This window comes from Zeus faber, assembly GCF_960531495.2.
Source record: "Zeus faber genome assembly, chromosome: 8".
NCBI classification, from domain to species: Eukaryota; Metazoa; Chordata; class Actinopteri; order Zeiformes; family Zeidae; genus Zeus; species Zeus faber.
The window spans coordinates 14,235,678-14,249,666 of record NC_137195.1 but is presented as its reverse complement, the minus strand read 5'-3'; the positions used below and the strand labels follow the sequence as shown (position 1 = coordinate 14,249,666).

General features: G+C 44.8%; 1 protein-coding gene across 1 annotated transcript; it reads right to left on the bottom strand.

Annotated features, from left to right (window-relative positions):
• Window positions 1-1,590: 1,590 nt before the first annotated feature.
• cacng7b (calcium channel, voltage-dependent, gamma subunit 7b) lies at window positions 1,591-11,243 on the bottom strand (the record flags this gene model as incomplete). Its single annotated transcript, XM_080004972.1, has 5 exons — window positions 1,591-2,058; window positions 6,893-7,038; window positions 9,360-9,500; window positions 10,216-10,302; window positions 11,048-11,243. The coding sequence occupies 5 exons, from the start codon at window positions 11,241-11,243 to the stop codon at window positions 1,591-1,593; spliced, it is 1,038 nt and encodes a 345-aa protein (XP_079861098.1).
• Between the last annotated feature and the right edge of the window lie 2,746 nt (window positions 11,244-13,989).

Sequence of the window (13,989 nt, the reverse complement as noted above, 5' to 3'; positions counted from 1 at the left end):
GCCTGACTGGTGTGGTTTATCACAGCAAAAAGCTTCCAGGACATTTGAAAATGTACCTTACCAACAAAAAAAAACCAAAACAATGTTTATTATAAAGGCCATTCTAACATGTCAGTGCCATTTTAGCATGGGGGTAACCCCAAATGCTGACCCCAAATGGCGACCAACTTTCTCCCTATTGGAGGACGACGACAGTGGTCTGTGGTGGAAAAGCATAATGACCCATATGTAAAAAGCACTGTTACTGATGCTGCCCTTTAAAAGCAGTAAGTGCAGTTTCATAAAAAAAACAAAAACCAAACGCAACCATGTAAGATTTCCCGCGTACAAAATTGGAGCTTTATAAATTCCCGGACAGTCTTTCAAGCATTTTTGCCCCCCACTGTAAATTATCTAAAAGAACATTCTTAGTAATTGTTTCACTGAAATCCTCCGAACAATCTCCTTGCACTGTGAGTGAGTGATGGGGTTGGGGGGGGCGCTTGGTGCATGGAAAGGTCTCAGACTGCTTCATGAGGTCTGCGGGGCGGCGGCCAGTAGAGGGCATTAAACTCCAACATCCATATCTGATGTCCCCCCGAAAACAAGTGAAACAGGCGCTGGTGTCCCGCTGCATCCGGAAGGAGTCGAATGGACCCGTCGCAGAGCCTCGACCAAAAAGCGGAATGAGCCAGACTTAAGTTTCCTCGATCTGACGTGGTCAGATCGTGCCAAAAAAAGCTTCATTCATATTTTGGAACAGCAATATATAAGAACTCAAAGTGCAATCCTATGTACAAGTAACTGAGATTTTTTTCTTAGCAAACTTTAAACGTTAAATTCTCCTTGCGATATTTCATACCATCATTCCTATACTTTTATCTTTTTTTTTTTTTTTTTAATAAATAACAACATTCACATAGTATTCTTATATTGTAATTACTCTAAAGTTTAATCAGATATTGTTTTTTCCTATTCAATTATAACAATAGCTATGAAGTATGAATTTGGAATGATGATGTAAGAAATTCAGAGAAGACTACATTAGACCACGTTGCCGTTTTGTAACTTGGCGTGGTGCTTTCTCTTGCATCCTGCGGTGCATGTATAAAACCATGTGCATACTCTGTTGTCGTTGTCCGTGTGCGATGTGTTGCCTTGTACAGTTCCGAGTGCATACAAATTTCTTTTGTTTCTGCAGCACTGCAGCACCTCCATATTCTACTGCAGCCCCCTCTCCCGCTCTCTCTCGCTCTCGCTCTCCCTCTCCGTCCCACCCTCTTCCCCGTATCTCCTCGTTCACGCGGCACCACCTCTACGGTCCTCCTCGGAAACCCTCGCCGTTTTACCCTGTTTGTGTCATCCTTTCCCGCTCATGAGAGAACTCAAAAAACTCAAAAATGTTCTCTCTGTTCAGCTTCTGTTTAAAGTGTCCGATCTCATTCTTCCGTCAGTCGTGCGGTTCAATCACCGCATTACCCATCAGTCGTCACACATCGTTAGTCTGACTCCTTCATCTCAGAGTCTCTCATCTCGTCTTTTTTTCCCAAATGTGTGCGTGTCTATGGGGAGTGGATGCGTCTTGTGTTGGCTCCCCGATGCGGTCGATGTCTAACAGGGGGAGGCGCTCATGTGCATGTGTGCGTGGTAATGCGGGGGAGGCACGGGGGAGGGGGGCATGGCCATGGGAAGGGGCTGGGCTGCGGAGTGTGAGGCATGCGACCTGGGCAGGGTGTGCGTGGACGGGTAGCCGACGCTCTGCGCCGGCATCTGGTAGCTCGCTCCGGAAGAAGACCCCAAGGTCGGACCCCCCATTCCCCCGGCCTGGCTCCCCTGCAGGGGGTTCCCTTTGGGCGGGGCCGGGGGGGCCTGGTTCAGCTGGATGGAGATGTCGCTCGACACTTCGGAGCAGCTGCGGCCCCTCTTTGGCGGTGGCCAGGACGACTCTGGGTGGAGGAACTGGCCGCTGTAGTCGCTGCTCTCCGACAGGCGGGGGCGGTAGAGAGCAGGGTGGGGGCGGTACATCTCCTCCTCTGCGTAACGCTTCATGAACAGATAAACTGACATCACTCCGGCCCCCTGATGGATAGAGACACCAAAGTGACAGAAGTAGATGTTTTGAGAAAGATATTAGCAAAATATATTTTGAGGGGGAGAAAGGGGGAGGAAAAAAAAATTACTGAATGAGAAAAAGAGGATTTAGGGATTTAGGGATTTTGTTTGAGAGACATTGCAAGGGTTATTTAAGATGAAATGAAAATAATTAAGAAAGCATGAATGAGAGTGGAAAGAGTTGATGAGGAAAGGATGGAGATGTGTGAGATGTGTGTAAGATGTGTGAGTGCTGCAGCTGGGGGGAGGGAGGGGGGCCGGAGGATGAGGGAGTAAGCAGAGGGTGGAGGAGGTTGGCGCACACACTGAACTCTCCACTGCAGCGGAGGTGGGGGGGAAGGGGGGGATTAGCAGAGGAGAACTAAACAAATAATACTGCATAGCACTTCCTTGCACATGGATTTATGCACACATAAACACACATACACATTCATACTGTCTATACACAAGCCACACACACACAGGCACGCACACACACACACACACACACACGCGCACGCATGCACACACACGCACACACGCACACACACACGCGAACCAAACACATTTATACCACCCTTGCACTCAGTGGCCACTTGACTTGGTGAACCTGCCTTATAATGCAAATATCTATCTGTCAGCCAATCATGCGGCAGCAACTCAATGCACAAAAGCAGCAATGTGGTCAAGAGGTTCAGCTGGTTCTCAAACCAAACATCAGAATGGGGAAGAAATGTGATCCAAGTGACGCTGACCATGACGTGATTGTTGGGGGCGGACGGGGTGGTTTGAACATTTCAGAAACTGCTGATCTTCACGCACAACAGTCTCTTGGGATTACAGGGAATGGTGGGAAAATGAGAGTTGATGAAAGAGGTCTGACGAGAGTGGCCAGACCGGTTAAAGCTGACCATGTGCCTCCATTTATGGACACAGTCAGCCATTTTCCAATCGAATGCAAAATCCAGCAGGATAACGGACCATGTCACAAAATCACATTATCTCAAGCTGCAAACTCCCCTCGCTTGCCCAACTGTCAAGAGAACTTTCTAGCTATTCTCCTTTGGACTTAATTTTTATTAAAAAAACACTCCAAGTTTACGATGAGTTATGGCCACCATGTTTGCCTAATTGTTGTTCCTATTAGTATAGGAAAAATCTTGTACCAATATGGTTTCCCTATATTTTCAAGATTATCATTAAAATCTCTTTTCCACCTCTATGTCGATCCTCACTTCTATAGAGCAGTGATTTTCAACCTTTTTTGATCCACATCAGGCCACAGACCCCATAGAAATCTGATTTAGTCTCTGGGATCCAGAGTAATAGTTCTCAATAGCAATCATTTTGCTGTGGACTCCTGGACCCTTTAAGAACAGGTCTGAGCGTGAAGACGACCTGGTCGTTGTTCTCCCAGGCTCATAATGTGTCTGTGCCTGTGGATGTTGGACTCCCTTTCTGCCTAGTACTCAAGCTCAATCAAACAACAAATCCCACAGAAGTGGGTCTGGCGGAGACCTTGGCGCCCCACCCAGCCCTCGGGACTGATGATGGTAAGGGGTTTTCCAACAGAAAGTGGTACAAGTCTTCACCTCTACATTGTTTACTTTTAAGATTCAAGAGTCAAGAGGGTTATTGTATGTACGTGTATGCTTATGTATACACAGAATCAGACACATTACAGTAACAAACAAATCATCCTCTACCTCAAAACACTTTAGCGACATACAAATTTGTCACAGAAAACCCCCTCCCATCATCAGTCCTGAGGGAAAGCAAAGGTCCCCACCAGACCCACTTCAGTGGGATTTGTTGTTTGAGCTACTGGGGCAGAGTTGAACTGGCCCCCACCCTAGCTCCACAGACACATTATGGATATGTGTAACAACACCATCCCAGGTGCTCCCAGGTTACCTATACACAGCACTTGGTGTGCTGGCTTTCGAAATCTCACTTGGCTTCGAACCCTCAAGTCCTCAACGCCTGTCTGTCTGACCTACTGAGTCCTATGCAGGTTGGTCATTCTGGTGTGGGGGGGGGTTACCTGTCTTGCCCAAGATAAGGGTGGCTGTATGCCTGTTGCTCATTAGAGCAATCAATGAGCAACAGGTAAAACACCCATCCCGACACACACACACACAGGAGGGGAGCCTCTGTCATGACATGCGTCCATCTGCTCCCTACTTGTTACATCTTGCCACTCTCTCCAATAAATGGTGTGTTTGCAACATCTCTGCCTGTGTCTCTGTGTCGGAGGGCCCTGAAAATGCCACTCGGATGGCGTGTTGCAGGCAGAACTGCCACAGTGGAGTCTGAACAGGGACAATCGGCAGGTCAATGGGCCACAGCACCAGCCCTTTCCCAACGTGCAGCAGAAGCAGCACCCAGGATGTCCAGCGGAAGACCCCACAATGGCCAAGCCTGGCTACCCTTCCACCAGCCAGCAGAGCAGCCTGTGGCCCCACGCTCCGGAAGGGAGGAGGGGGTAGTCTTTTTCATCACCCTGGGGGAGGTTCGCCCATGGACCGTGCTGTTCCGGGGTTCCAGGTCTCCTGGAAAGGGGCACTGGTTTTATTGGACACTTATGTTTATTTAAGGTATGGGAACCCTGTTTCATAGTCCAGGCTTTTATTATGTTAGATATGGGAACCTTGTCTCAGAGTCTGGTCGTTTTATTGCTTGTTATTTTTGTTAGGTATGGTAACGCCATAGAGTCCGGTCGTTTGTTTTGTTAAGGTATGGGAACCCTGTTTCAGAGTCCAAGCATTTTATTGTGTTAGGTATGGCAACCCTGAGTGAGAGTCTGCTATTTCAGTTTATTTTTTTTCGCTGCTTGTTTGGGGTTCTCCCTGGCCTCAGTTTAGCGTTGGGGGTTTGTGGTGTCGGGGTGGTGTGGAGCAGAAGCAGCCACGCCTGTCTTGGCTGTATGTCTGTTGCTCCTCAGAACAATCAATGTGCAACAGGTAAATCACCCATCCCCACCAGGAGGGGAGCCTTTGTCGTGACATGGGTCCATCTACTTCCAGCTTGTCACATCTTGCCACTCTCTCCAATAAACTGGTGGTTTGCAACATGTCTGCCAGTGTCAAGCTGCTTTCACACATACGCTCCTGACAATGTCGGAATAGTCAGGTCGGGACATTGTCTGGAGTTGCCCCTTCACACATGAAGCACACAACTGGCCATTGTCCGTGTCAGACACATTCACACCTACTGGAAATAATCCGTTTGGTTTAGGTGAGGGGCGAACCCTGGGTAGAACGTGCAGGAGGCAGGATGTGACGCAATGACCCTGCAAAGTTTGAGCACACCCACGATGGCAGACGAGGCTACCGACTTTTTTTAGCATTGAAACTCCATGTATTTGGACATAATATAAACTAAAGAGTGGAAAGGAATATAAAGGAAAGCAGAAAGGAGTACAAAGCAGCTACGCTCGGTGCACGAAGACCCGCACAAAGGCAAATAGCTGGCCCATAATAGAGACATCATCAACATGCAACACGCCGACTCGCTCGCTGTGAATGCTCTGGACAATTACCTGCTCTGTTCACACATACTGCTCAATCGTACATTACGAGGACTTTGTACCAGGATGCTGGCTGTGTAAAGTTCAGTCCAAATGATTCGGACTTCTGTGCTCACACATACAGCTCCTCCGGGTAACGTCCGGATACTTTCAGGGTTGTAGTGCATGTGTGAAAGCAGCTTCGGATGGCCCTGAAAATACCACCGAAGTGGTGTGTGAACTTCTCCAGTCGTCTCCTCCAATCATCTGATTAAAGGAACCTCAGCGGTGACTTGGATGGGAAAGTCAGGACTTGAACGTGTGATGGCAGCGCTGAGAGGCAGCGTCCGAACGTGTCGCGTCACTGAGTCTGGGGGAAAGCCAGCTTCTCTGAGATGATCTTCACTGGTTCCTCTTGACATGAGCGTTTATTTTAAAAATAAAGTCACATCCTCGTTCATCTGCAGGCTAACACGCTGCTCTTACTCATGCTGAGTTTCTGAAAGCCCGCCCAGAGTCGAGCGTGGGCCGAGGAAAAAATGGTTTGAGTTTTGAACCTACAACCTGGCGATGTTACAGGTTTACTTCATCCACTTGAGCTACCATCTCCCGTGAGAGCCTGGCTTCTCTGAGGTGTAGCGTTAGTGCTGGCTCACAAACAAGAACGCAGTCACGGGGTTAAACATAAAAGTGCCTTCCTGCTGATTGGTTAAGTAAGGTCATTACCGTAAAATAACCACCACCAGGATGATCAGGTGTTTTATCACTCTGTAGGGGTTATCATGCAATAATGGCCGGCTCGCCGCACCTTATCCCGCTTATAACATGGCTACTTACTTAATAAAGGAATGCATTAACAAATAATTCTATCATAAAACATAACTTTTATGATTATCATAGTTTAAATAGAAAAATAGTCCACAACAACGTAGCAAATTGCTCGCCCTACTAAAAAAAAATTCCGAACATGTTTGACAAACCTACGTGCTGAATAGGATGTTGGGGATTTTGATACCCATGTACACATTCATCTCTCCCTATGATCTCAAGCTGCTTTCACCACATGACAGTGAGTTTGGTGGACTCCATAGTCTCCAGATCTAAATCCAATAGAGACCCTCACAGCATCCGTAGCATGCTGTGTGTGTATAGTGTGTTGAATATTAATCACACCTTTTGAATTAGCACACATTAAGTATATGGCACACCCCGAACCCTTCCCCCATTCGATCCATGGAAGGTTATTTGAATATCCAGAGCTTTCTAATGTGGACATGACCTCACACACACACACACAAACACACACATGCTGACCTCCTTGAGTAGGAAGGAGGAGGCAGCGAAGGCGAAGGACCAGCCGTAGTGGTAGTGGAAGAACTGCTCCGGCTCCCGGGGTCGGTTCATCACCTCATCGTTGATGCTGGAGATGTAGAGAACCAGACCCACCACCAAGCTGAGGCCTGGAGAGACATACATAGAGATAATTATGTAAAAGAGTATTAGAGAGTAGCAGGGAACCAGGGTGGGTCGTGAGCAACAATGGAAAAAAGGTTGATGAACGAAGGTCACAAAAAGATTTGCGATGTTGTTATCAATCCATGCGTCTATTATTAGTATCTTTTTAAGACTGGAGAATTTGCTCCTTATCTATTTCGTGAACCGTGCCTTTGCAATATGTCCTTTGGTATGTTCTCGTCCCGCATGGAGGGCACTTTTGAGATGAGTTGAGTTGAGGGATAGAAAGAGAGAGGGAGAGACATGAGGGGAAAAGAGAGGGATGAGGTGCCCGGACCCGCAGACAGCTGGAGAACATTAACCCTGACAGACCTGACGCCAGAGAAGATGGTGTGGCTAACACGGCAGCCATATAGGATTCAACAACACTGATAAAAAGAGAGTGGCGCTGTGTGTGGGTGAGAGAGGGAGAGAGAGAGAGGGGGGGTGGGGGGGGGGCTGATAAAAAAAGAGTGAAATTGTGAATAGATGGATGAATAGATAGATAGACAGACAGACAGACAGACAGACAGGCATAGAAACGCACAGAAGTCTAAAATGATTATTCTGACTAAAACAAAAGTATTTTTTAGTTTTCAACACAACATTTTAATTCAAAACAGTTTGATGAATATGAATGCTTGTCTAAGGCGGCACGGTGTGAGAAATGCACTCCCACTTCCACTCTTCCTCACTACTGTGGGCCTAAACACTCATACAACATTAAAGCTAACTCCGTCAGAAGCTTCTTGGAGCTTTGAGCGTTTAAGCCGTGTGACCTCAGAAGTGCACGAGATTCCTGCATGTAGTCGAGTGGGGTGGAATGAGCTGCACTCCTCATCCCATGGAATACTTGAAATGTGTCACGTTTAGGGCGGTATACATATTTCAGCTCCGCGCGATGAAAGATTTAGACGCGCCGTGAGCTGTCAAATGGCCCTTTCCCCCTTGTACAGAAATTTCAAATCAGATGTGTGTTGTCGATGTAAAATTGAAAGCCGTGGAAAATGCAGAAACCGTGCTGCTGTCAGTCATGCCAAGGTAGTACATCTTCATCTAAATAAGTAACAGTCAGCAACACACACACACACGCACACACACACATGTGCATGCGTGCATATACTACAGCCTGGAAAAGAGGAGAAAGAGGAGCATGTAGTATTCTTTATACATCAGTATTCAAATTTGTGTGACAAAGAAGAGATAAAGAGAAGAAAAAGGGATGTGGGCTTGAGGAAGAGAGAGGGTGAGAGGGAGAAAGCGTAATCCAAGTATGCAACGTACATACAATGTGCGGCGTGCAACGTTTTCAGATGGACAGAGTTTTTTTTTTATCAAGTGTGCTTTATTTCTCCCTGATAATGATGCTCAGATTCCTATCCAACACTTTACTACACCGTCCTCAGAACGCTGTGATCATTCACTGTGAAGGGAGAGGGCTGAGAGAGGGGAGAAAAAGGGTGATGGAGAGGGTGATCGGCGCGAAGAGAGGATACAGGCAGAATGAACGATGGATGGGAAAGGGAAAGGGAAGCGGAAAGAGTTGTCTAAAGAGAAAGATAACGGATGGAGGGCGGAAGTGAAACAGCAGAATGTTCAGCCACTAAAAAAAAAGCAATTAGACCTCCTTGGCCTTTTTGTATTAACCTGTTATCAAAACACCTCGTGAGGCTCGACCACTGCACTTTAAGCTCAGCCTCTAAACATTACATAACCGCCGTTATGTAAGCTCTGTTATTTTGACACCCGATATCAGGAAAACCCGAGGCCACAGAGGGTTAAAGATGTCTCTGCAGGATCATTTGCATCTTCAACTTTTGTGCCGTCGATGCATTTGGGAGCAAAACAGTTTTTAATGAACATATGTTCTGAAAAGGCATGACTTTTTAGTAGAAGAAATGGAAATTTATCGCCATCTGCTGTTGAAGATAGTGAACTGCAGGTCATGTCCACACATCCAATCTCTTCATCTTTTCCCATAATATTTCAGAGCAAGCTGAGAAAAGGTTGATGCCTAAAATCAATTCCAAATATTTTTACTTTAAAGTCAGGAACATCCAAAAACATGGCCGTCCTGTAAAAGCCCTATCTTGTTATTTTATTTTATTTTATTTTTTCGGGGCAGCCTACAAACCTGTAAAGGTGGCTTAGAAATAGACAAGTGATTGAGTAGACACACGAGGCAGCGCTCATCTATCATGAGGTGATGGAAGAGAGAGAGAGAGAGAGAGAGAGAGAGAGGGGGGGGGGAGGGGGGAAGAAAGGGAGACGTGCTAACGGCTCCCACCTGAGAGGATGAAGAAGATTCCAGAGATGAAGGCCAGGATGGTGCGCTGAGGCTGGATGTGTCCGATATTGCTGATGACGAAGGCGGTGAAGACGAAGAGCAGGGACACCATGGGGAAGGGTGTGGCCGTACGCACCATTTCTATAAGTGTACAGCGTATGTTTAAGTTAAGAAGGGCATGGTTATATAAAGGATAAATTGACAACATTGAACAGGTGAATCACACCTACAACAGAAGCTCCTGTGTCGAACGTCGGTGTGTGTTGTGATAATGAGAAGTGATAACATTGTAATTATAAGCTGCAATACAATTGTAATGTACAATGTGTAATTATTTCTTAGGAAAATGCAATGCTTCAGTTCAACGGGCCTATCCTTTCTATAAATAAAATGTCTACATACACTGAAGAGGTATTACACAGGTCTAACTGCAGGGTTACACCAGTGGATTTGGGCACATCGCCGCTGTCACACGAAGCATAAGAATCTCTAATTTTGGTACGTTGACATTGTTACTGAAATTGGAGCAGCATGCTCCTTTGTGGGACAAGAAACCGTGAACCACAGAACATCCAAACTCATTCAAAGCCGATTACAGGCTATGACAAAAAATTAGGGCTAAAAATGCACGAGTGTCAGTGTATCAGTGAAGGATTTCTATTCATTTTGTGGGAAAAACTTTTACAGCTGATATGTAAAAAAATTGGTCTTATTTTTCCTTCATATATTAAAGCTTATATTGATAAGACCAAACTTCATTGTACAACACTTTTTATTATGTCGTATTCTAAATAGATATCCGAATTCATATCAGGAAACCAGACTGTATTTTTCATGGCTGTTGCCCGATACTCACTGAGTATGTTGGCAGTGTTTTCTGTGGTGATCTCGATGTCGGGTTCAGTGAAGTACTCGGAGGCGACACACCTGCCGTTCTCCGCTCCTGAAGCAGAGACACGTGAAGAGGCTTGAGTTCGCCTCCAGGGACCAAATTCAACAAGGCTAAAAAACCTCCTATCTCTCTCGCAGGTAACATTAATGGTTACTGACATGATTTTAGGCGCTCTCTCTCTCTCTCTCTCTCTCTCTCTCTCTCTCTCTCTCTCTCTCTCTCTCTCTTTGTTTCCCTCTGTCACTTTTTGTCCTCCTCAGCTCCTACTTCCCTCCTTATGTTCTTACACATACATATGCATGTGCATACAGCAGCCATACAGTATTCATGTGCATATACACACAGATTTATATCCACGCAATGGAATAAAAACATTTGAGTAGTTAATCAAATTCCCTTCTCATGATTAGTCGAAGCGTCTTTTTCTTTCATGGCTTTTCTAAGATGCCTGCGATGAAAAACAGTGCATTATAGGATCATAGAAAGCATTGCAAGACATTTAAAAGAGTAATAAAAACCAATAAGATTAAGACCAATGAAAACAGAATTAACAGCTATGACAATAAGAACAATAAAAACAGTGAGAAAATTAGGTGGGTCAGGACCTGGGATGAATAAAATGCTAAAGATTAAAAGACAGCTTAAAAGATTGATGGTGGATGTAATAAATTAGTAATAATAGAGGCAATATAGGTTTATAGAGGTTAATATAGTTAATAGAGGCTTAAATATTGCTGTGCTGATTCCATACGGAGTGCCCTTTGAACATATTTCTGTATTAGTTTTCTCTCCCTACCCGCCACGAAGCAGACCCTCCAGAGGCCGGAATGCAGTGCCATCTTCACCTCCATGCTCTGGTTCTGCTGCAGGATCACGCCCTCCACCATGATGAGCCAGTAGTCCGTGGACACGGCCACACCCACCAGCAACAGCCCACAGGCCCCGAACACCGTGGACAGGATGGTCAGTGCACGGCTGCTACACGAACTCATCTGAGCGGGACGAGGGAGCAGAAAGACGTGTTAATTGGCTTTTTGTAGACTTCCAGTTAGATTTATGATGACATGTTTAACTTGAAAGCTCCAATGTGGAGGAAAAAGCAGTGGTGGAGGGAGCCCTCAGACCTTCTACTCCTGAAAGTACAAATACCCTCACACAAAATTACGAGTGAAAGTGAAACAGTACAACTTTGACATTTCAACTTAAGTAAAACATCTCATCATATCCAGTGCCCTGGTATTACAGGGCACAGGATATACAACATAAAGTGATACTGTGCCTTTTTTTTAATCCTGATAATAACGTACAATCAAATAGTTTAGGAATATAAATATAAATCCAGATTTTTGTTTGAGAAATGTAGTAGAGTAAAACATATGGATATTTGCTTTGAAACAGTGGAGGAAAGGCTAAGTCCCTGAAACTTAATTTACTGAAGTAAGTACAACAAAACGTGTACAGTACAATGTACGTGTACTTCCCAACACTGCAAGCAAGCACATTTAGGTTAACTGTTTCGCCTGGTAGTGATGACAATCAAAATCTGGAGAAATGTTTTCACTAAAGGAATACAATGTCAGCTTTAACTGCTAGCCAAGCACAGGTCTATGAAGTATAGAATAAACGGAGAGAGCAAGAGTGGAGTAATGTCTCAGATGTAGCAAGTGAAACAGGATTCCAAGCATGAGGCTTGTTTGCACTTAAATGAACACACACACGCACGCACGCAAACAGCCACTGGTTGTTTTTCTCTCCTGTCACATTACGCCTGAGTGACACGCATGCAACACATGACGAAGGCTTGTTATCTGGGAGTCAGAGCTAGGATACGCACAGATAAATGGATGGATACAAAAAGAAAGAAGGAGAAAGGGAGAGAGAGAGAGAGAGAGAGAGAGAGAGAGAGAGAGAGATTGGCAAGGGTTTCTCTTCTGTGTTGTTGTTTTTGAGTCAGACATCACTTTTCCAGGTGCCTTAGTGCTGGTTGACTGACCGAGACTGCACTTAAAATCTTTCTACTGAGGGTTAAAATGTGTGTGTCAGTACCCACACGTGTGTGCGCAAGCGTGTGTTTGTGTGTGTGAACTATGGTTGTCTTAACCCAACAGCACCAATTGCCCATGACGAATCTGTATCTGAGGACCAGTGTTCAGGGCCGCTGCTATGAAAGGAAGACATTTTAAAGTGGCCAACCCAACCTTCTCAGAGATTAAATGGTTTCCATTTAATTTCATTGTATTGTAAATCTGTGATCAAGGAGAAAAGTGGGTAGAGAGTTTTTTCCTTGATTATTTTAAGATATTGTGCATTTGCCATAACATAACAGACTTGGAAATTTGGCTATAATGTGAAGAAACCAAAGTCGAACTAAATTACATAAAATGCATTTGGATTAAGTTTTATTTAATGAGAAGAAAAATCCAAGACAATGGTATGATAATTCCAACGCAGATGCCAAAACGGATCACGTTGGCAAATGAGGCTGCTATGGCAGCAATCATTTCAAAATCTGGTTTGGCAGTGCATATAAATGGAGCTCATATCGAGAGCAAAGAACAAGGAGGATAGAAATGTTGTGAGAAGGCCCTGGTGGAGAAACATTAGGAAGTGGGAGAAATGTTAAGTGGGTTTTTCGCAAATACAAGAGAAATGAGCCAAGGAAATACAGTATGGCTATGAGAGATTAGAGATAAAATGAAACAGGCCAACCCAGAATTATAATTTAAAATAGACCTCGAAATAAGCACAGAGTTAGTAAGAACTAAAAAAACAAAAAAAAAAAAACAATTCCAATCCAAATGAAAAATTCATGAAATTATTTAAGAATATAAGGAAGGGATTATGATTTTTCCAACCTTCCTCTGCATGTTTCGTATCAAAGAAGGGTTTTTGAATAGACTCATCTTGCCTATGGTCATGAAAATTAGTCAGCAGAGAAATGACCATGTAGCCTCACAAAGGGGCAAAAGAAGGGAAGAACAAAATCAAGGCCCTCACGACTCCAGCAATACGTGACCAGAGTCTCCCTTAACATTGTAAACATTGACTTGAATCATTTGGCCAATACTTTCGCCCCCTTTTCATAACTGTTGTGTTCTGTCTTTTTGTCCCAGGTTGTGAATCGTGGCAGGGACACAGCTGGCTATCGTTATGCTACTGGCGCACAGGACTGCGGGAAGAACAATAAAGAAGGGGAGAAAGGAGGAAGGCTGGCCAGCAAGGATAAACAAGCTCCATCTGGGGAAGGGAGGAGGCAAGGGCAATTAGTGAGAGCAGAGCGACTAAAATACCATGACTTTATATATTTCTTATTTCTCCTGGTATAACGCTTTGTGATTCTCAACATATGGCTTGACTGATACCAGCTTTTTATTACTAAAACTCATTGTGGATCCTAAACCGTTGTCCAAGACTGCGTACTGATTTAATTGTAGAACTTTTACTCAGTTAGCGAGACTGTTAGTTTGGGGCCATTAAAAACATAATTAATGTTTTTCCCCAATTTTTTTCCACCCGTTTCTCACACAAAAAGTAAAAGCAGCAGAAAAATCAAGTCGCTTCTCTTTACTTACATGGCATGGTCAATTTGTTACTGCTGGTGCCAGCTTTTTGACTGGGGGGATTTTTTTTGGCAAATCCACACCAGAATACCTATAATATGGAATGCCTCTGCCGAGCAGGGAGGGACGTGGCTGCTGGGTAGTGACTACAGTCAGAAAAATAACAGATGACTAGGGG